Source organism: Gymnoscopelus braueri (assembly GCF_963280865.1).
Source record: "Gymnoscopelus braueri genome assembly, chromosome: 16".
Classification (NCBI taxonomy): Eukaryota; Metazoa; Chordata; class Actinopteri; order Myctophiformes; family Myctophidae; genus Gymnoscopelus; species Gymnoscopelus braueri.
The window spans coordinates 29,458,136-29,482,352 of record NC_137616.1 but is presented as its reverse complement, the minus strand read 5'-3'; the positions used below and the strand labels follow the sequence as shown (position 1 = coordinate 29,482,352).

The 24,217-nt window shown below is 41.6% G+C and overlaps 1 protein-coding gene across 4 annotated transcripts in view; it reads left to right on the top strand.

The window, feature by feature from the left end:
* Window positions 1-23,569, top strand: part of gphnb (gephyrin b) — a gene marked incomplete at both ends in the record, with an annotated part of 141,236 nt that extends 117,667 nt beyond the window's left edge. For all 4 annotated transcript variants that reach the window (XM_080452463.1, XM_080452462.1, XM_080452461.1 and 1 more), the window contains 14 exons: window positions 3,799-3,841; window positions 6,096-6,233; window positions 10,552-10,644; window positions 11,200-11,255; window positions 13,024-13,143; window positions 13,821-13,879; window positions 15,441-15,594; window positions 17,507-17,628; window positions 18,128-18,215; window positions 18,394-18,467; window positions 19,228-19,292; window positions 19,440-19,543; window positions 20,892-20,988; window positions 23,436-23,569. In XM_080452463.1, the coding sequence (XP_080308589.1) occupies window positions 3,799-3,841; window positions 6,096-6,233; window positions 10,552-10,644; window positions 11,200-11,255; window positions 13,024-13,143; window positions 13,821-13,879; window positions 15,441-15,594; window positions 17,507-17,628; window positions 18,128-18,215; window positions 18,394-18,467; window positions 19,228-19,292; window positions 19,440-19,543; window positions 20,892-20,988; window positions 23,436-23,569 (1,347 nt within the window). The remainder of the gene's footprint in view (window positions 1-3,798; window positions 3,842-6,095; window positions 6,234-10,551; window positions 10,645-11,199; window positions 11,256-13,023; window positions 13,144-13,820; window positions 13,880-15,440; window positions 15,595-17,506; window positions 17,629-18,127; window positions 18,216-18,393; window positions 18,468-19,227; window positions 19,293-19,439; window positions 19,544-20,891; window positions 20,989-23,435) is intronic.
* Window positions 23,570-24,217: the final 648 nt, after the last annotated feature.

Sequence of the window (24,217 nt, the reverse complement as noted above, 5' to 3'; positions counted from 1 at the left end):
TGCTGTGTCTCACACTCCACCATTCCCTCCCTCTCTCTCTCTCTCGCTTTTACGTCGCTTTCTCTCTCTCCAAACCAGCTCTCGCTCAACTCTATATAACCATCCCACCCATCATCCACCGACACCACCATCTCCCACCAGTGGCTGTTGTGGTGCCCAGCGGTGTGGCGTGTGGTGGTAGCTCTGAAGGATGGTCAGGGGGAGAGGAGGGGAGGATGAGCAGGGGATTGAGAGGGTAGAGAGAGAGAGAGAGAGAGAGAGAGAGAGACCCTCTTTAATGTGTGTTTTGGTTTCTCCATGCGCTACACGCCGCGTATATACAATCTACGACAGTGTTTTTCCAAGTCCCGGAAAAGATGCACTGTGATTGGCCAGTAGTCACTTTGATAGTCAGTTGTGCCGAACGCTCACCCCAAAACGTGATTTACGATTCTGTCCCTATCAGGACATAACTCGGACGGCGTTCAGTCAGCTGAAGCAAGACTGAGCAACGTTCGGCACGGCGACTCGCTCGCCTAAGCTCGCTCGCCGGTGCCTCTCGTGGCTCAAGTCTGCTTCAGACGTTGCGCCTCCGTCGCAGACAAAAACTATACTTTATCGGCGAAAAACAATGTCTGCGGTTGTCTGAAAAATTGTGGCGGCAGCAGGATTTGATCCCCGGAGGTAGGGGCTGAAAGTCTAATGATTAGCGAGGCACGCACATTGCAGGTTCTGGAATTGTGTTTCGGGCTGTATTTGAATGCCAAGATCCTTGGCAAAACACTGTCGTAGACTGGATATACGCCTACACGGCACCCCTCCCCCGCTTCCCTCCACCTCCGCCTCGCCAGAGTCCGACCACGAGTTGGTCGTTGAAATTAGAGCGAGGGGAAGGGGAGACGAGGGAAGGAGAGGCAGGACAGACAGAAAGACACCCAAGAAAGAAGGACAGCAAATGTAGACCTGGCTGAGAGAGAAGGATTGTAAATCACACACAAGTCGGCAGGCAGTGAGATGTACGGACAGATAGACCGGCAGACAGTGAAAGAGATAAGCAGTCAGCCCGCTTAAGAAGATATGCAGATATCATGGCACAAGAACAGGCAGGGGAGACCAAAATGTACAGCTTAACACCGATAAAAGATAAAGGGGCAGACAGCTAGAGAGATGGATACTATAGATAGAACACCGGGCAAGACAAACTGACTGACAATTAGGCCAATTAATTCACCAACCTATTGTGTTCAGACTAGAGAATTTAAATAGCCTGCCTGAGTTTTTTTATTTACTAAGACTTTTGGCTGCACGTTCGACTGTTTAGCTTCATTCACACATTTCCCCTACGCTTTTCTGTCCAGGGTACAAAACAGCTGTTAAGGGCTGCTAAGAATCCATAATGATCACACCTTAGTCAATGATCTTGACTGTAATTTAAAAAAAAACACAGCTATCCTGAACATTCCAAACTTTCTCTTTGTAACCAATGCCCTGGGAAAATGACATGAATACTATCAGAGAAACAGTGATTAGTTAGCTAACTTGTTACTGTCCATAAGATCTTGCATCATTTTGTGAGATGGCAGGATGTTGAAAAGGGTTTCCTACATCTCCTAGCAGTAGAACATTGAAAACTGTCTAGCCCCCCCATAACAACTTTTGACTGAGCCCGTCGTTCATCTATTCTCTTACAACGGAACAAAGATGAGACTGTAGTCTCAAGTGGCTTTTGACCAACTCTGCTCTCCTTCCCACCTAGCCGTAGCTCTCAATTACAGTCCGCTAATCCCCAGAGCAGCTAACCACGCAGCATCAGCGATTTCTCAGAGAAATTGTACTACACCACATCTGAACAGCCGCTGCCTGCACTTTACCACTCTGCCACACTTACATGTCAACCACATTTGATGTTACACTGTAGTTACTAGTCGACACATCTGTTATGATCTTGTTGATTTATATGGTACAGTATGAATGTCACCTGTGTATCGTCACTGTCGGGCAGAAACATTTTTTTTTCGTAAATTAACGCCCTACTTGATCATACATACTACAGCGTCACACAAAAGCATCAAAAGTAGCAGATCCGCAAGCTCGAAACGCGCATTTTGAGCTTGTAGATCTGCTACTTTTGCCAGTTTTTTTTTTTTATCCTGAAAAGTAACAGTTTTGGACAGTTCTGTTCCACCCGACAGAGACGATAATGTTGATGCCTTTGTCCCTAACCCTAACTAAAGCCTGATTTATGCTTGCTTTCCGGTGTATCACGCACCAAATTAATAGCAACATCTACAAGCTCACAATGCAATCGCAGCGTGGTGAGATTGAGGATCAGCTATCTCTGGTGCGTGACATGATGCACGGTCAAGTATCAACCAGGCTTAAGCCCTTGAAAATGACGTCCCTGTAACAACTGTCGGGCGATTATAGCTACACCTGCGGGTTTGTGAGTATCATGGCCAGAGTGACCATTACGATCTCCTTCAGAGGTAACCGGAACGCTCGCCCCCAAAACACACTCGCCCCCATTTTTTATCACGGACCGCTCGCCCCCAGTGGTTCTTGTATTCTTGTATTCATTTTACTGAGGTTTAGGTTAGGAATAAGTTTAGGTTAAGGCATAGTTTTACTGATATTAACTTTAGGAATAAAGTTAGGTTTAGACATGGTTTTACTGAGGTTACTTTTAGGATTAAGGTTAGATTTAGGCATAGTTTTGCTGAGTTTACATTTAGAATAAGGTTAGGTTTAGTCATAGTTTTGCTGAGTTTAGATTTAGGAATAAGGTTAAGTTTAGTCATAGTTTTTCTGAGGTTTCGTTTAGGAATAAGGTTAGGTTTAGGCATAGTTTTAACTGAGGTTACATTTTGGAATAAGGTTAGGCTTAGTCATAGTTTTGCTGAGTTTACATTTAGGAATAAGGTTAGGTTTAGGCATAGTTTTAACTAGGGATGGGCAATATTATCGATATCACGATATATCGCGATATTTTATTCCGCGATACTGTATCGATACTCCAGTATCAATATCGCGATAAAAAAAAAAAAAAAAAAAAAAGTTTTTTTTTTTATTTTTATTTTTTTTGCTTTTTCAGATACAGGCTTTATGAAAAACATTCAAAGAACCTATCACAGATCTACAGCTACTCAATATGTAGTGTATATATAAACAATATGTAGTTGTGATATATATATATATCGCAATATATCGCAATATATCGCAATATATCACAATATATCGCAATATATCGCAATATATCGCAATATATCCCAATATCGTGATACGACCCAAGTATCGTGATGCGTATCGCAATATAATCGTATCGTGACCCAAGTATCGTGATACGTATCGTATCGTGAGATTGTTGCCAATACCCATCCCTAGTTTTAACTGAGGTTACGTTTAGGAATACCTGGTGGCAACCGTTCCTAGGTCGCCGGATTTGACCCGGGGCGAGCGCGTTGTGGGGACGAGCGTTCTTGTATTCCCTTCAGACATTGGCGCTAATGCTGCTGCCACAGGAGACAAGGCTGTCCCGGCGGCAGGACAAAGTGCACAGCGTAGTGTGACAGGGACTCTTCTGACTGTGGTGAACACATCTCATCTCTCGAGCATGTTGAAAAGAACAGTCCCGGCTTATCTCAAACTATCACTGCCTCTGTCTCTCTCTCTCTCTCTCTCTCTCTCTCTCTCTCTCTCTCTCTCTCTCTCTCTCTCTCTCTGTGTCCCCACCTTTCACTTCACTCTCTCTCTATATCTCTTTATCTCTCTCGCTCCTGTGGTCTCTCACTCTCTCCGCTCAAACGCTCTCTCTGTCTCCAGGTGCAGTCACGGTGCAGCAGTAAAGAAAATATCCTTAGATCAAGTGAGTAACATCATCGCCCCTCTTGTCAAAGTGGCCTATTATTGTTTGTTGCCACACGCGTGTGTGCGCGTGTGCACGCACGCTACATGTGAATGAATACTTTTTCTCTCTGTACGTTGCAAAGTATATTCATTTGTAGAGCACAGATACAGCACCAGTGCATGCAATATGGCTCAATGCTATACATGTGCACGTCTGTGTGATAGTGTGAGCACGTTTGCACACGCGCTCGAGTGAGTGCGTGTGCATGTGCGCGTGCGTGCGTGTGTGTGTGTGTGTGTGTGTGTGTGTGTGTGACATTGCATGTTTGTATGTTGTGTGTGTGTGTGTGTGTGTGTGTGTGTGTGTGTGTGTGTGTGTGTGTGTGTGTGTGTGTGTGTGTGTGTGTGTGTGTGTGTGTGTGTGTGTGTGTGTGTGTGTGTGTGTCTGTGTGTGTCTGTGTGTGTGTGTGTGATGTCATGCCTGCGGCTGTTAAGCTTTATGATAAGCATAGGAATGTGCTGTGGAAGCATAAGAATATGTTTAAAAAGGAGAGAAATTGGGTCAAGGCAAATTCAAAGCACTGTGCCTATTCTTCGCTGTGAGGCAGAGAGAGAGAGACTGGTCGAGAGAGAGAAAGAGAGAGCGAGAGATTGGGTGAGAGAGAGAGGGAGAGAACAGAGAGAGCAAATTACACAGTAGTAACACGTTGCATTGTACCGCTTTAATGTTGGAATTATTAGAGTGATATTATTAGAAAATCATGCTGTTATCTACAGCTGTCATCACCCAACGGAGTTCAACAAGCTTCTACAAACAAACAGGGATATTTGAGTCTCTGCACAGCAGGACATCTCCTCTTGAGATGTGTGGTTGCTTTCTTTGAGTTTGCCAGATCATTCATTCCAATGACTGGGTGTGTACAATATGTTTTATGTACAGGATTATGTCTTGGTGACACGTGTATTTTATTTGAATGTATTGTTCTATCCGAGGATTATGAATGTTTGTATGTATGGGGAGATAGAGAGATGGATAGATAGATAGATAGATAGATAGATAGATAGATAGATAGATAGATAGATAGATAGATAGATAGATAGATAGATAGATAGATAGATAGATAGATAGATAGATAGATAGATAGATAGATACCTTTATTGGTCCCATGGGGGAAATTCAGGCACCAGAAGCAAAGATTTGAGTTAAAAATGTTCGGTTTTAATGGGTTAATGCCCTACTTGATAATACTACAGCGTCACACTAATTCATCAAAACAGTTCGGTCTCCGTTTTGAGCTTGTAGATCTGCTACTTTGGCTATTTTGGAATTTGAATCCTGGAAAGTAACAGTTTTGGACAAATGAGGTTTCCACCCGACAGAGACGATAATTAGTCTTCTATGGAGCTGATTAGTCTGGGTTATACAGGTGCTATTTGCCCTTGATTGCCCACAAAAAAGTTGACAATCGCACGTCAACAGCAAGTCATTTCCCTAATGATGAATCCTCCATGGATTACAGTTCTGAGAAACTGATCACAGCCGTTCAATGTTTTCCGGTGCTTTTTGATTTGAAAGATGAGAGAAATAAATGTGAAAATAATCCCTCTTGGTCCAAAACGTTGCAGCTGCATGACATGATAAACATATAAGCAGAACCTTGTTAAGCCCCTCCCACGGTAACTGAGAGTTCAGCCAAGTTGATGGCTGTGTGAACGGAGGGGTTAAGCTTGATCTCTGGAGGTCAATCTGACCCCAACCCAATCTGAGTTGGATTTCTAACTGAATCCTTTGGTTTTGATTAGCAAGTAAAACATTTTTTTTTTAATTAATTCATTTCAAGGATGAGCAAAATCCTTATTTAAAAAGTTAATCGAAAGCTCACAAACATTGTGACACAACACGTTGTGAGCTTGTAGATCACCTCTTTGTGCTATCTTTGAAGTAGGGCTTAAAGGACGACTTCACAAATTTTTCAACCCATCTTCATGCAATTGGTCCTGCTAATGGAGAGAGGAGGAGGGCCACCTACCGGTGACTTCATCGGATTCCCTATTGATGATGTCACTGGTAGGTGGGTTTCTGAACTGTCCACAGCCCTCCTCTGAGACGCAGACCGAGTCAACAAAAATGGCACCATATTATAATGAGCATTAGTGAGGACCAATTACATGAAGACATTTTCCAGTCAAGCTTGACCTAAGCAGTGTATACTGACTTATTGAATGGCCACCATGCCGCTGTAGGTTAACGGCAGCCTGTCTGTCCTCCCCAGGTCACAGTGCGGTGGACATCACCAAGGTGGCCAGGAGACACCGCATGTCCCCTTTCCCCCTCACCTCCATGGACAAGGCCTTCATCACTGTGCTGGAGATGACCGCCGTCCTAGGCACCGAGATCATCAACTACAGAGGTGAGGCGACGAGGCTGGGGTGTGTGTGTGTGTGTGTGTGTGTGTGTGTGTGTGTGTGTGTGTGTGTGTGTGTGTGTGTGTGTGTGTGTGTGTGTGTGTGTGTGTGTGTGTGTGTGTGTGTGTGTGTGTGTGTGTGTGTGTGTGTGTGTGTGTGTGTGTGTGCGTGTGTGCGTGTCATCTCGCGATATCTTTATTTGTTGTGTAGTGTTTATGATGAATGTCTAGGATGAGTGATTCTCTATATATTCTATTGTTCCCTTTCCCCAGTGCCGATATAAAAACAAAAACACACGTTGTCCACCAACCTCAACTATCAACCATATCCTCCATCCATTTTGCAATCCCTCTCCCTCTCCTGTTCTCCTTCCTGTATTAGAATCACCTAAAATCTGTCCTCCCGACATCCAAATGCAATCCTGTGTGTGTGTGTGTGTGTGTTCGTGTGTTCGTGTGTGTGTTGGGGGGGGGGGGGGGTCTGGAATACAATTTTGGTCCATAATCACCCAATCATTGTCTCTCCAAACTTTGATAGAAAGAAACTGCGAGCGAGTGAGTAAGCAATTTCCTTAAGGAAATGAGGCATCTTCCAACATTAACCCTGGTGTCCCGTCTGTGTTTCCTTCACTAACAATGACTGACATAGTGCAGAATCCTACCATGCATTTAGACATGCACAGAGTGGAAGAAACGATGACTATTAGATTTCTAGTGATTTACAGCAGTTGTTCTCAAAGTGGGGTTCGGGGACCCCCAGGGGTCCTTGAGGGGGTTCCAGGGGGTCCCCAGCAAAATGAGTTAATATAGGATCACAATAATTTTAACCACTTTAAAAAAATAGCAGATCTGCAAGCTCACAGAGTGTCAAGCTTGTACATCTGCTATTTATTATTTATTTATTTTTCCCCACATAAATCTTCCCTTCTGGGAGTCCCTGCATGGCACAAAACCTTTTCAGATGGGGTTCCGCGGCCAAATACATATCAATTTGGGGGTCCTTGGCATGAAAAGGTTTGAGAACCATTGATTTACAGCATGTGGTTCTCAATCATTTTCATGTCAAGGATCCCTAAATGAATACTGCATTTGGCCGTGGAGCCTCATCTGACAACATGATGTGCCAGGCACGTCACAATTCACAAAACAAGTGAAATTGGAAGTGATGACGAGAGTAAGAGAGTATTTCTAAATTGTGGTATTGCTTTATCTTACTTAGATATCTTATCTTTTCCACCACTGCAAAAAATTAAGGGATGGGTAGTGAGGTTTGTACAGTGAATTCATTACACCGGTGGTTCTCAAATTGGGGTCCAGGGACCCTCAGGGTTCCTTGAGGGAGTTGGAAAATTTACCCTTACAGGTCTGTAACTCTCAGATTCATGGGGGTCCTTGAAATGTAAAAGTCTGAGAACCACTGCATTACACCATTGTGCAGACCAATCCAACCTAGTTTTTGCCCCCACCTAGTGTCCTCAAGTGGTACATTTTGCACTATAGTGCAGTGGTTCTCAAACTTTTTCATGTCAAAATATTTTGTTCCAGGGACCCCCCAGAAGCATAGATTTAAGTTACAAATGTTCGCTTTAAAAAATATTATATTCAAAGATTTGCACAAATGTTCACGTTTTTTCAATAGCAGATCTACAAGCTCATAGCGCGGCACTCTGTGCCGCGCTATGAGCTTGTAGATCTGCTATTTTTGAATAGCCAAAGTATAAAAGGTTAAAGTGGTGTGTGGAGTTTGCATGTTCTCCCCGTGTCTCCTAGGGTAGTTAATACCCTCACAAAAACATGTAGTAATCCTGGTCACTATACCACCTCCCCCATGACAGCCGGGGCGCCTGATGGAGGGGAAGGGAACTGGTTGGAATAACGTGCTCCTTCCACGCGCTACGTCCAACCAGGGAAACTCCCCCCTGTCAGGTGACAAGAAGGTCAGTTGGCTCTCATGCATTGAAGGAAGCATGAGCTCGGCCCTGGCCTCCCTACTGTGGGGGACTGGTGTAGTGCTGGTGTAGGGCTGGTATAGCGCCCAGGATCACTTAGGAAATTGGCACCGGGTGAAAAAAAATGGGTTACAAAAATAGCGGGGAAAAAAATAATAAAAAAGTGGTTAAAATTATTGTGATGCTATATTAACACATTTTGCTGGGGACCCCACTTTGAGAACCAATGCTATAGTGTGTAACTCATTAGCAGGATGTGTGGTGTTGTGACATCTTTCAGTTTGAGGTTGCAACACTGAGTCCACATAAAGTGGTTATACTGTCTACTTCTACTGCAAGACATTTTACTGACTCTCAAACTCAGCCATGTCTCACATACGTGTCTACACACACACACACACACACACACACACACACACACCCACACACACACACACACACACACACACACACACACACACACACACACACACACACACACACACACACACACACACACACACACACACACACACACAAACGCACACACGCTTACACAATAAAGCAGCATTGTGTAACTTGCGAGAATCATCCACTCGCAACATTCATTCCCTAACCCCGAATATCAATCCTCACTATTGTATTGTAACTTGAACCCTATAGACTCTGCATAGCCAGACAATTGGTTGTCTCCGCTTGTCTCCACTTACCAATCATCTGGAAACATTTAAATACATTGTATGGGCTTTGGACGGCCGGCGAATGGCAGTGCCGGTGGCAGACCGACGCCCACTGAATGTCTCCGCCCAGATTAGGAAATCCATCCTTCTCATTGGTGCTGTAATGCAGTTACCGCCCACCTCTAGCCCACACAGAATTAGAACATCACCAACCTTATCAGTAAGAGGAGATCTCTGAAAGTCTGTCTTTGTGAGACTACTTGAACCCTTAAACCTTAATCTTAACCAGTGGTGTAAATTAACTAAGTACAGTACTGTTACTTAAGTACAATTTTGAGGTACATTTACTTTACTGGAGTATTTTCAATTTTCAATACTTTTACTTCTACTCCACTACATCTCAGAGACAAATATTGTACTTTTACTCCACTTCAATTATTTGAAAACTTTAGTTACTAGTTATTTTGTAGATTATTATTATTATTACAAAACATACATTATCCACTTCAGACCGATTTACATTTCGAGACTTTTATATTTGAAAACTTGTGAAATGGAAATTCTGCATAATGAGTACTTTCTACTTTTTCTACTTAAAGTACATTTCGATGCCAATACTCTTGTACTTTTACCCAAGTCAATTTTGAATTCCGGACTTTTACTCAAGTAAAACATTTGAGTACTTTTTCCACCACTGATCTTAACCTCTAATTACAAGCACTAAAACGGCCCCTTCTAGTGACAAAGACTCGTCAGAGTGTCTATATCCATGCCTTCATGATAAGGCAACCTCAGACATCCCGATCCCTGTCACCTCTCCCACCCCCCCGGAGGCAGTGTGACATCGGTGCCCAGCGGACAGCCATACTGTACATGGCCAGACTTTGTGGTGCCCGGAGGCAGAGTTTACAATGCAGTGGGGCTGGGGGGGGCAACCACACCCCCCTGCGGGCGCTCATCATTTATAGATCAATGATGGCGGGGGAACGGGGAGTCAAAAAGTCATATTTCTGACTCTGTGGAGGAGGAAGGAGTGTGTTACGTGCAGAATACTGAGGATCACTGCTAGAAGGAGATGGAGGGGTGGGGGGGGTATTTAGACAGCCACCCTCCTCTGATGGTTGGCAGGTGTGTGTGTGTGTGTGTGTGTGTGTGTGTGTGTGTGTGTGTGTGTGTCTGTGTCTGTGTCTGTGTGTGTGTGTGTGTGTGTGTGCGTGCGTGCGTGAGTGCGTGCGCGTGCGTACAGATTATTCAAAAGGCTAAGATCACTATGTTGTGCCTGTCATTGTGTCATTATGTAACCAATTTAAGACACGGATGTGTCTTGTAATGTTTTACAAAGCAACACCCCCCCCCCCCACCACCACCTCTGTTCTATTTCTATTCAAGTCAATGCCACAGCACATGGTTTTGTGTGTGTGTGTGTGTGTGTGTGTGTGTGTGTGTGTGTGTGTGTGTGTGTGTGTGTGTGTGTGTGTGTGTGTGTGTGTGTGTGTGTGTGTGTGTGTGTGTGTGTGTGTGTGTGTGTGTGTGTGTGTGTGTGCCTCATGTACTCATTCATAGCAAAGCTTAGATCTTCACATTAACACCAACATAATCACAGCACAAAGACCCACAGAGATGCAATTGTGTTGCTGTCGGGCAAGAAAACTCTTATCTCCCATATTTTAATGTGGAGAGGTGTGTTATGTATTTTGTCTTTCTCTCCCGCTGTAGATGGAATGGGTCGAGTCCTGGCTCAGGACGTTTATGCCAAAGATAACCTGCCACCCTTCCCCGCTTCTGTCAAGGATGGTTATGCTGTGAGAGGTAGGCATCAGACTGTCTCTCCATCAATGTCTCACTCCTCTCCATGTGTGTTTATTCTGTGTAGCCAGAGCCCCAAATGCTCCAAGCAAATTATTCACACACACACACACACACACACACACACACACACACACACACACACACACACACACACACACACACACACACACACACACACACACACAGTTTCAGTCACACATTTGCAGGGTTTTTATTTTATTTGTTTATTGGATTTTAACAGAAACATTCATTGCATACATATCGACAACATATAGCATTGCTTTGCCTCATATAGATTCCAATTAAGAAAAAACAGTAACATGACAAGTTTGTTTTTGTATTTTTTCCCCCCCAAATGAAAAACAGAAAGGACACGAGTCTTACAAGACAAAAGTGAAATAAGATACAAAGAAAAAGAAAAACAACAACCATACACAAAACCAAAAACAGGAACTTAAAAAAAAAACACACACATCAGTCAGCTGAACCATATAATCTATAGTGCAATCCACAAGACAGCATTTGCAGCGTTATTAAATCTTACTTTCATTTCAGCGGCTGACGGCCCAGGTGACCGCTTCATCATTGGGGAGTCCCAGGCTGGAGAACAGGTCCTCACACACACACACACACACACACACACACACACACACACACACACACACACACACACACACACACACACACACACACACACACACACACACACACACACACACACAAACGCTCTCATTCCCTCTCTTCCTTCCTCCAACTCACACACAAACATGCACACGCGGCAGACCTTCAAACTGCCATGCAGCTTGTACAGCACTGTATACATACCCACAATGACTGCGTCACACACAAGATCGATGCCTCTGACAGACCACAGTTCATCAGGGACGCCTTTTGAGTGACGTTCACTCTCGTCCTCCTTCAAGCGCCGAGAATTATTTGCACATAGCGCTGCTGACCCACATTTGTTACAGGACTGAGTTGGGTGCCAGTAAGACTTCTAAATATACGCTGTTTGTTAACCCATTAAGACCGGGAAAGCGTCTGTCATTTTAGATTTTAACCACTTTAACCATGCCGCGCTATGAGCTTGTAGATCTGCAAAAGAAAATTTTAATCATGAAAAAAAATTCAAATCTTTCAATATATATTTTTTTAAGCGAACTTCCTAACTCAAATCCTTGCTTCTGGGGATTTTACAAATGTCTTCTAACAGTTTTTTTTTTTTTTTACTTATGTTGCTATAATCAGTGGTTCTCAAACGTTTTCATGACAAGGACCCCCAAAATGATATGTATTTGGCCGCGGACCCCCATCTCAAAATATGTTGTTCCAGGGACCCTCAGAAGCACAGAGTTCGCTTTAAAGCATTTTTTTTCTCCAAAGATTTGTACACATTTTAACGATTACTAAAAAAAAAATAGCAGATCTACATATGAGCTTGTATATCTGCTATTTTTGAATAGCCAAAGAAATCTTAAAATGACACGGATAAGTTCCCAGTCTTAGTGGATTAATGGCCCCACAAAGCATGGCTAGAAAGAGAGGTTCTGCTCCTTTTCTGCCACAGAGACGTATTGATGCTTGTTGGATCCCTCTGCTTCAAGTTAAAATCGCACACGCACATATGCCTGATTTATATTTGGTTGTGCACCGTGTGGTGTGCTGAAAATAGCTGATCGACAAGCTCACAACTCCTCGCGCTTGTAGATCTGCTGTTTTCTGTGCGTGAAAGCAGCGCACGTGACCAAGAATGAATCAGGCTTTACAGTACACACATAGCATTAGATTCACACAATGCTCCGACAGAGAGAGGAAGAAAGCCACCCTTAAGCTTTAAGACTTTGCTGCTTGACTGTGTCTTTCAACGAAAATGACTCGGATTTGTTGACACATGTAAATTAAGCTTTACACTGACACTGAGCCCTTTGTAAAACAGCTGGGCTGCCCAAGACAGACACACACACACACACACACACACAAAATGATATGTCCAAAACTATCACTTTTCAGGATTCAAATTCAAAAACAGCAAAAGTAGCCGATCGACAAGCTCGATCTGGTATGTTAACCCATTAAGACCTGAGAAGATTCTAGAAATGTCTTCTAAATCCTAACAGTTTTTTGAAAAAAATCTAAAAAAAATATTTTCGAGATTTTTCAAAAATAGCAGATATACAAGCTCGTAGCGCGGCACTCGGTGCCGCGCTATGAGCTTGTATATCTGCTATTTTTGAATAGCCTAAAGAAATCTAAAAGTGACACAGATGCGTTCCAGGTATCAATGGGTTAATGTAAGTCCACCATTTTACACACAAAAGCGGATGACACAAATGTCAAACAGTATGTACATGTATGACGTGTGTGTCTCTGTCTGTGTAGCCCACTCACACAGTGATGCCTGGCCAGGTGATGAGAGTGACGACGGGGGCCCCCATCCCCTGTGGGGCCGACGCTGTGGTCCAGGTGGAAGACACAGAGCTGCTCCGCGAGTCTGAGGATGTGAGTCACACAGCAGCTCTCTACTCTGGGCAGGAAAGACGGTCACACGATCAATCAGTTTAAGCCAGTTCATTCAGAAAGAAATGAAGAGGTTGAGGTATTTTCTAACATCTGGAAGTTCATACAAGCACTCGCACTGAACTGAGAGTGGACTGAGCCGAAATCCGTGTTCAAAGGTTCTGAGTGTAAACAGCAGGAAACAGCGAACACACTCCATGTTCACTGTAACTATTGATTATTTTCTTAGTGATTATTCTGTCAATAACTTTTTTGATTAATTGAATACTCGAGAAGTGTGTTTTTTGATCATTTGTAAAAAAATATATATATCAAGATTCTAAAAAAAATCTACTAGATTTTGACTAATTGCCCCTAACTCTATTTAACAACTTATCGTACAACAGACTCACATGAAACTAGTAAAAATAGCCGATCTATGTTTTGCACTGCGACGCATGTTGAGCTTGTAGGTCTGCAATTAATTGAACTAATTGATTTAATCAACTATAAAAAAGAATCCATAATTGATTTGAATAAAAATTATGCATTTCTTCATGCAAAACTTTTTTGAAAGTAAAAAAAAAATGAAAATAGCTGCAATCCTAGTTCACCTCTGTGTTCACAGCGAACATCTCTGCATTCACTGATGAATGTGACATAATGTTTGTGGTTCTCAGGGCACAGAGGAGCTGGAGGTACGGATCCTAGTACAAGCACGCCCAGGACAGGACATCAGGTTAGTGCAGCTGCTTTTACAACGTTTTGTACCCGAGGCACACCAAAGGGCAAGTCAAAATCTCACACCTATATTCTCATCCGTGCAAAATATTTTTTTTTTGTAAATTAACGCCCCTACTTGGTCATACTGATGTGCTGCTTTTTCTATTTTTGAATTTGAATCCTGAAAGGTATAGGTTTTGGACATATGAGGTTTCCACTTGACGATATCTGAATAACTGTATAATTACAGTTATAATAACTCAAAATGCAATCATGATACATTATAAACCATTTTATAATGACACTTTCTATGCATGTCAATTCGCATAGTTGTAAGTCGTTATAATCATGTTATAATGCTTTATAATCACCCTTATAATGCATTGTAATCACTGTTAAAATGCATTATACTGTTATTATAAGTCACTATAAGTGGTCATTTGTTGCTTTAAAAGAATATAGAGACAATTATAATGATTTACCTTATATAAGTCATTATAGAATGCTTTATAATGTGTTATGATTATTGTTATAAAGCATAATGAGCATTAAAGTTATTATAACTATAATTATACAGTATTATAAGTAGATTATAACACATTATAAGTATGTTTATAATGCATCATAGACATGGGATACGTAGCAAGTGTTACAGATAATTCATAGCTTTTTGTACAGGTGTATACAGTATATTGCAATAATAATGTGTGGTTGTCACAAAATCCAAAGGCACACCTGGACCAGTGTGCCTTGGTAACCTGACCAGTTTGAACAAGCTTGCATCACATTTGTTTCACACGCTACTTCCATCTGGGACCCCGGTAGCAGAATCGATGCAAGACGGCGATCCCTTTTTTCATGCTACTTGGCAGGTGATTGGATGGGACCGCCTGTCTATCACCGTCTATCAACCAATCATATTTATTGACGTGTCTACATGACGTATAGTACCTGCGCCAGCAGTAGTTCTTTTGTATACTATTCAACCATGATGAATCGTGAAAGAACTACAACGCAATAAGTGCTTCTCGATGGCCCCTCGGTCTCGCCAAGATCCCGCCCCTAGCAGCCGCTGATTGGTTAGCACCAGCCGTGGCGCTGAGTATCTCTACTCTCTGAGCGAGCCCAGATGGATGTTGTATTGTGAACCTGTGAAGTCAATACCGCCCCCATCTGGCGGTGTTAGTGTCCTGGATTCTACTAGAATTCAGAATCAGTATAAAAGACAAACAAAAAACAAATTGAAATTGATGTGGTTGTGAGTTATGAAAACAATTATATTCACGTATGAATATTTCTGCATGATAGATATTGACTGACAAACAATCCATAATTACCTGACAAAGTCCAGCTTTGTTTGGACCGTTGAACCGTGTCTTGGGAATAATACTTAACCTTTATTCAACATTGACTTTTAGTTTCTACACCAGTGATAAAATTCTATTTAGGGTGCATCCAATGTTTCCTCTGTCTGAAGACTTGTGAGTGGTATTCTCTTCCTCTTATTCTGACACTGTTGTATGCAACACAGTATATACACCAGGCTTTAAGCGTCCATCTCTCCCGCCCCGCCCCAGGCCTATCGGTCATGACATTAAGCGTGGGGAGTGCGTGCTGGCCAAGGGAACACATATGGGTCCATCTGAGATCGGTCTCCTCGCCACGGTAGGAGTCACAGAGGTGGAGGTTCAGAAGTTCCCTGTGGTGGCTGTCATGTCCACGGGCAACGAGGTGAGAGATCGCCGTAGCACTAATGAACAGTTATGCATGTATTTTTTATCTTTATCTTTATTTTATTTTTTAAAGTTTTTATTTTTGTTTTGTATTTATAATTTTATTTATTTATTTAAATGTAGTTGTATTTTTTGATGTTAGATTTCTTTGGCTGTAGGGGTTACCTGCCAAATTATATCTCATAAAATGTTGCTATTGTGAATCGTAATTGCAATAATATATGTTTTTACATTCCTGCTAGCAATCGCTTTGTCAGACTTTTCAAGGTGTTTTCAAATAGTGGATGTATCATTGCTATATTTGGAGCCTTTTATTCAGCATATTTCATTCTGACATTTTGTTCTGTGAGAATTGATTTGATGAAAGAGGGAAAATACATCAAGGGAAACAAGTTGAGATGGCCAGAATGTTCATTGATGTCTCATTTTTAGCTGTGTGTGATGCCAGTGATTGTAGATAACATGTCATAACATATGTGGCATACGTTCAGTTGAAGAACGCGGGTGCGTCGACTTTTAGGAACGTGTCCAAGTGTTTAAGTACAGTATAAGGTTTCCGTACAGCCTACAGTACATGCAGTAAAGACAGACACGTGTGTGTGTGTGTGTGTGTGTGTGTGTGTGTGTGTGTGTGTGTGTGTGTGTGTGTGTGTGTGTGCGTGTGCGTGTGCGTGCACACGCACAGCAAATATTGCTGCAATATTAGATATGCAGTTCAGCATTAATTTTACTTTTGTTTCTAAATGCATGGTGTTGTTTGGTTTAATGGTTGAATTGGAGCTCCCCATTGGAACACATTGAAGTTCTTTTTTGTACTGTATAATCACAAAACCCTCTGCAATGCTACGCCTGAGAGGTTTAAAGGGAGTGTAAGTGATATTCTTTTGTTAAAATAAGTGTTATATAGTTCTATATTCCAAATGTAATAATTGCTACAGTGTGTTTGTTCAGTAACAGTGGTCTCCCCGTCTCTCCAGCTCTTTAGTAAACAGAAAATATATTTCAAGGTCCGGGTAGCAATTTAAAAAAAGAGCATACAAAATTGGAAATGGAAGACTATAAAACTGAAGTTGACAAATGGGTTCTCTTTCCTGATTGTATAGAATTGGTAACCCACCTCAAAAAATATTTTCTGTTTAATAAAGAGCTGGAGAGACGGAGAGACCCCTGTTACTGAACAAACACTCCATAGCAATTAAATAAGAAAAAGAGGTTGCGCATCAACAATGGGTTTTCTCAGTGGAGTGCTAGACCCAAAATCCAGTATACATATAAAAGGTAGGAATTGAAAAATCCCCAATCCCCAAAAGGTAGCACATCCAAAATTTCAAATCAATGGAGGACAAAGTACTCACATTTCCGCTTTTTACTGTTTTTGTTTTTGTTTTACTCCATAGCAATTATTACTATCAGAATATACTGTAGATCTTTAACCTTTTAACAAAACCCTTTTTGTTTTAACCAAAAATTATTACTTACAGCACCTTGTAGCTGTATCGAATTTTCTAATTTCCCCATTACAATGGTATTTCTGATGCCAGGATCATTGCCAGTTAGATTGAAGTTGCTGAACAGATGTGTTGCAAATAACCACACCATGTATCAAATCATTATTTGTGTTACTTTCTTGCAGTACCATATACATTAGGTGTCCTCTGATAAGTTTGCAGATACGTGTTATGTCTGCATTGTATGGCTCCTGATTGTATTCACCTATATAGCAATTTACAAATTATATGATTTAATCCTTGAAGCCAGTCAAAAACAATACACTCATGATTATTTGCAAATGCTAATTAACCCATATTTGGTATAACCCCTGAACTAGCTCCATGGAAGCAAAGGGAGGCTATAAAGTTATAGTAGTGGATATATTTCTTCTTTTTTTAAATGTTTGTCCTTTGTGCTAGCTGCTAAATCCAGAGGATGACCTCCACCCTGGGAAAATCCGGGACAGCAATCGCTCCACCTTGCTAGCCACCATCCAGGAGCACGGCTACCCCACCATCAACTTGGGCATTGTGGGAGACAAGTATGCGTTAGTGCAACTCCTGTTCCTGTACACACCGTCTATCGTTGCTGTCGGGCTGAAACCTCCTATCTCCATTCTCCATTTTTTAACTTTTTTCGTAAATGAAAGCCCTACTTGATCATACAGTACTACAGCGTCACACAGACGCATCGAAAGTAGCAGATCTGCAAGCTTGAAACACGGTGCGAAGCGACGCGTTTTGAGCTTGTAGATCTGTTACTTTTTGAACAGTTTTTTGAACAGTTTTGGACTTATGAGGTTTCCATCTGACAGAGACGCTCTCCTGTTTCCACTCCCAAACGTGCTCTCTTATGTTCGTTATCCACCATCTTCTGTCTTTTGCACCTTTGAAATGTGTGTGTGTGTGTGTGTGTGTGTGTGTGTGTGTGTGTGTGTGTGTGTGTGTGTGTGTGTGTGTGTGTGTGTGCGCACACGTGCGTACACGCGCGCGTGCACGTGCCTGTGTCCGTGCGTGTGTGTGTGTGTGTGTGTCCAACAGCCCCGATGACCTCCTCAACGCTCTGAATGAAGGGATCAGCCGTGCTGATGTCATCATCACCTCAGGAGGAGTGTCAATGGGAGAGAAGGTATTGTATGATGACAGACACACACACCCACAGACAGCCCTGCGCTTTGCTGACACACGCTGGTAGAAGTGAGGAACTTCAGTAGTGATCTTACACACTGAAGTGTCACAATGTAAAATAGTGTCTGCACTTGTATACTGTTGTGCTCATATGTGATTAGATCTCTTTATTTTGTCAGGACTATCTGAAACAGGTGCTGGATATTGATCTTCACGCTCAGATCCACTTTGGCCGGGTTTTCATGAAACCAGGGTAAGATAATAAACTACGAAAATAAGAAGAGTCACAAAGTTCTTAACAAAGAACACAACATCAATAAATAAAAGGGTTAATGAAAAAAAAAGTAAAATGTATCTTTAAGAGGTGCTTTGGGTACAATAAGGGACTATCTACAGTGAGGGATTATCTACAAATAACATTCTACAAATTGACCCCGAAGGGGTATTCTTTCTTTTTATATTTTGAGGGTATTATGAGCCTTTACCACTCTGGACTATTGAGTCGCCCGGAAGTTTGTTTCCTAATAATGACAGCCTCACATTATTCCTCTTATTACACAGCTAGTTATGACTAACGGTCTGTTATTCAGAACAAAGGCCCAGTGTTTCCGATATATGCATTCAGCAGTGGTGCCCCGCTGCTCCTGAAATATGACGGCCGTCAGCCACTATATTTTTATGTAAATTGTTATTATTATTATATATCGTTGCTGTCGGGCAGAAACCTTGTATATTATATTTAAACTTTTTGTGTTTTTTCTGTCTCCGTCTTATGTCTTCATAAACCAAAGTTATATTATTTGGAGTACGGACGCTTTATGTCCAGTTACACACTTGTAAGGGGAGGAGAGGACACGACTCTGTCCAGACCCATTGAAAGAGTTACAAGACTCTCTTTGATCTTGCCGTGACACGTTCACATTATTTCAGCATTTTTCTTGTTCTTGTTGTTATCTCTGAGCACACAGAAACAAATTCAGAATGAATGTCTTTCTTCTCTTTTTCTTTTTCAGTCTACCAACAACATTTGCCACCTTGGACATGGATGGTGCTCGCAAACTTATCTTTGCCCTCCCAGGTAGTGTGTGAAGTTGAGAGAAAGAGTGAATTCTGTCTGTCTACTTCTGAAGAGAGGTTATTCACCCATTGTTCTCTCCTCGCTCTCCATATCTCTCTCTCTCTCTCTCTGTCTATCTCTCCATCTCTACGTGTCCATCTGTGCCAGGTAATCCCGTGTCCGCTGTTGTCACCTGTAACCTCTTTGTCATCCCTGCTCTGAGGAAAATGCAGGGGATTCTGGACCCGAGGCCAACCATTATCAAAGCGAGGGTAGGCCCGCAGAAAATGATCACCATGTACCATACAAAACACAAAGTCAAAATGTGATGGATCTTTGGAAAACGATGATCCGGATTAAAGGTTAGAGAAGAGAGTAGAGCCCGCATCCTGTATGTACACCTTTATTTGACAACGGTTCAATCCTCTGTGTATCTTTATCAAAGGGGTACATATGGAGTTTGTAGTGTGTGGGCTCCTCTTCTCTTTTCTCCGCTGACGTTTGCCTAGCCGAACACCTATGTTTGTGGTGTACGTATAATTGTTTTCTTCATTTGATTTAAAGGTTAAACATAAGGTCTCCTGTGAAGTCGTTTTGGGGCTAATGCTTGGCTTACATTCGCCGCTATGACCTGTTCTGCCTCTGAAGCTTGGCAAGTAATTAAAAAAGGGGTAGATTTGATTCTGAGAGAAGTGTGTGATATATCATCATTGTGCGCTATGATGACACTTTGACTATTCTCTCCCAGAGCAACTGACCCTTTCCTTTCTGACAAGTAGCAAATTCTGAGAAAGCCAGAGAAGAGATAAAGGAGTGATGCAAGAGGAAATAGGAAATTCTTGGAAGTATTTGCAATTCTGTTTTTACGTCAAAGTGCATAATCGTACATGAGGCTACAGTATGGTATTTAAACTCTAAAAGTTCACAAATGTACATGCTGCCCCTCTCCATCTCAGGTTCTAGCCAAGGAGGTTGACAAGAGAAGAGGTCATGGTTGTCATATCCTGTATAGCACATGTGTAGTTTAAACTCATGTAACATCGCATCTCTCCAGTTATATTGCGCATGTGTTATTCCCGTTTTTCGCAGAATATGACAGTCGTGACATCTGGTTCAACCTCCATGGTGCTATCCAGGATACTGTGATGCTTCTTCATTAGAATTTTTATTGGAAGAGGGAGAGGACTAATCTTGAGCCATTACTGCCACTTAGTGGTGAGATTGATGGCGTTGAAAGTAGACATTGCCAGATGCAGTAATATCGCTCAGATCTGGTGGTAATAAGACCCAGGTCAAATTATATTGGCATAATATTTCTCAGAATTGAGAGGAAAGCATTAGTCAATTTAGCACACTTTTTCTTTGCAATTGGTTGACTTCTTGACATTATCTAAATATATAAAAGCCACTCGTCTAGTATTCCAAGTAGCTAAAAACTGCATGACTTTCCAGGTAGCGATATGCAATGTAAGAAAAGTCAATACTCCCAAGTCCAGTGTAAGAGGAGACCATTTCAATCAGGTTGAATAACTATTGCCGCAAGTGGCAGATGTACACATGGTGAAATTCCAACACGTCATAAGGATTCACACATTCCTATCCGTTATGATTTCTTTGCAGTTGTCTTGTGATGTGAAGCTAGACCCTCGCCCTGAATACCACCGCTGCATTCTGACATGGCATCACCAGGAGCCTCTGCCGTGGGCACAGAGCACAGGTACTCACACAGAATCAGTGCACTGTACCATTTTTTATATACAATTCCATATACAATTTATATACAGGTCCACAGAGTTACTACAGGGGGGCCTCCAATTCTTTGTGCGATAGGATAATGTTGTTACATTAACCACTTGAACCCTATAACATCCCTATTCTAAGGAGAACAAAAATAGCAGATCTACAAGCTCTAGATCGCTAGATCTACAAGCTCACAACGCCTCGCACTGCGAGGCGTTGTGAGCTTGTAGATCAGCTATTTTTGGCAAAGAGAGGGAAAAAAGAGCAGACTAAGTACAGAGTGAAAGGTCAAGTTTACTAAGTATTGATGGTTTAAGTGGTTAGATGTCTGAAAATACACATTAACAGGAATCTAACATACACTGATGATCTAGTGCTGTCAAACAAGTCTTTGAAGCTATCTATGAAATCTATGAAAAAGTTGAATCTGCAACACAATTTTACACAATACTTAGTGGGGTCCCTGCTTCATCTCTTTCTCAGATAGGGGGTCCTTGGGCTGGAAAACGCTGAAGACCCCTGATTTAGGCATTTAGCAGAGTGACTTACAAGTGCAATATCAGAGTAAATGGAATGAACCCTTCTCAAGAAACAACAGGGTAAATAGTAACATAAGTAGAGTGCAAAGAGAATAATGTAGTGATTCAAAGAAACTATTATACCAGGTGAACATCAATCCTAGCATCTGTCTAAACAATATGCTTTCTAAATAACATTATTAACATTTTTGGTCAGGCAAAACAAATAAATAACAAACACATGAACAAATAAACAACATATCTGTATGGTATGAGGAGAGAGGATTGCTACATTACTCTCTGTGTCACCTATTCTGATTGGTGAATTAAGGCATTCTGTCTTTCTGTGGTCTGTTATTTCTGAACAACAGACTGCTGCTCTGCCTCTGGCTATAGTGTTTACCTTGCTATGTATGAATGCAGTGTTAATCATACTGTAGAATCTAATGGACTATTTGTTTTTTTCAGCGGAAGCTTGTAAGCTATTAATAAAATTACTTTTAAATCAATATTTTGTGTCAAATTATTGATTGGGTAACCAGTAGTATAGTAAGTGTTATAATGTACAACGAATGGGGTCCTGCTTCACCCTGAAGGTATTTATTTTGCAGTGATCAGTTTCTCGCCATCGTCTCAGCAATACAAAAAAAAAACGTGGTAGTTTACACACATTTGCACATTGAGGACCACAATGGAAATAATCTCTTGAGCTTTTTTTGTGTGATATGCACAGATATGCACAAATATACTGTATGTTCATGAAATCAATCAATTCATGTTCTAACCCTGAGAGTGTGCAAATGTAACCAATTGGACAATTACTGGTCCAATTGGTTACATTTTCGTAAACTCTCAGAGTTACATTAACACCACACTGGGCAAGACCTAGCCGGTTGAGTGTCTAAACGGAAGTACCGGAATTTGGCGGAAGTACCGCCCAAGGAAATTTTATTGACGCTTTACAAATCTGTTTCTCCGTGAATGAGTGTTGAGATTGGTCGAAATCTCTATCGTTTCCGGGGGAAATACGTACGACAGAAGTCCCGCCCCTATAGACACTCTCTGCTTTAGGTCGCGACCAGGCTTTTCTCTTCGCAGATGAGTAAGGCTGGGAATGAGGCTACATTAACACTGAGGATTTGTGTCCTGTGCATAGTGAACATTTCCCTGACTGGCATGGCATTGGCACAACACTAACATGATAAATTTTTGTCCTTTCTGCATGGATTAAAGTTCTCAGTCACCATGACTGATTTTAGTCATTTGGATTCCATAGAACCCAGCATGTCTTCTATGGAAGTACGTCATGCACCGAAAATAGCCAATCTGCAAGCTCACAATGCGTCGCAGCGCGACGCATTGTGAGCATGTTAATTGGCTTTTTTCAGTTATTATTTGAAGACTATAGAACATTTAGCAATAGAATACATCTTCTTCTATAAAACCCTAATGGTCTGTGATATTTCATAAATGCAAAGCATAAAGCCTCAATATTACAAATACATCATTTTACCAATTGTTTTGGAAACAGCGGTAGTGTGAGGGACTGCTTTCTGCTGTGAGGACTTGGCCCTAACAAACATTTTCTTTTGAGATTGTATTTTGCTTTAATTCATGCTTCAGTCTTCACCACCTGTTGTGGTGCGAATACCATAAACTTCTTTACTTTTCAATAAAAATGTATTCATTGCCTATATGTTTGACAATACTAAATTTAAGGGAAAATGGAGGTTGAACAATATGTTGGGCATGTCAAGTCAAGATTAATAAAGATGAATCAATCCTGATAATTAGGGATGACACTAGGGATGACAATGGTCACTGTCCTATTGTCCTAAAGTGCTGAAAAAAAATGTTTTTCTTTCTCCACAACTATCTTCAACACCACCTATCTTATCCCCTGCAGGGAACCAGGTGAGCAGCCGGCTGATGAGCATGCGTAGCGCTAACGGGCTCCTGATGCTACCTCCAAAAACAGAGCAATACGTGGAGCTGCACAAGGGCGAGGTGGTCGACGTCATGGTTATCGGACGGCTATGATGTCATCGTCGAGGGACGGAGAGTTGGCTTCACATAGGAGAGGGTTGGAATGGGTTCACGGTGCATGTCCACATATCATTGACTATTCTGTAATATGCAACGGCACAGCTAGTTTTTATTGATTTGGATAACGTTGAGGTATTAGTCAACATCTTGATCACAAAACCTAGATACATATGGGGGGGAAAAAAACTAATTTAAAAAGATTATAGTATTTCAAACAAAGAAAAATATAACTTTTAATGAAAAAAAATCTAATTATAAAAAGAGATTTATTCTGTAATATATTATTATGATTATTCTTATTATTCTTATCATTATTATTCTTATTATCATTATTATATTAAGGCAACTTCGTTCCTTTCATTGCAATTGCTTTGTGTGTTCAATGCTAGACCTTATCTATAGCAGTAGCATTTTAATAGACAGCTGTAGGTGCCTGCCAGGACAAAAAAAAGAAAAAAGAAATTATACTTTTCTCATCTTTAGTGGAAAAAAATAATCTGTTATTTTGTTTTTTTAAATGAAGAAAACTTTGAGGAGAACTCGGGATTCCCCACGCTGCTCGGCTAAAGAGGAAGGCAGGTGGGGAGGAGGGGGGGCACCTCTGAGCCACTTCCTTCTATATTTTGAGCACCCCCGTCAAGG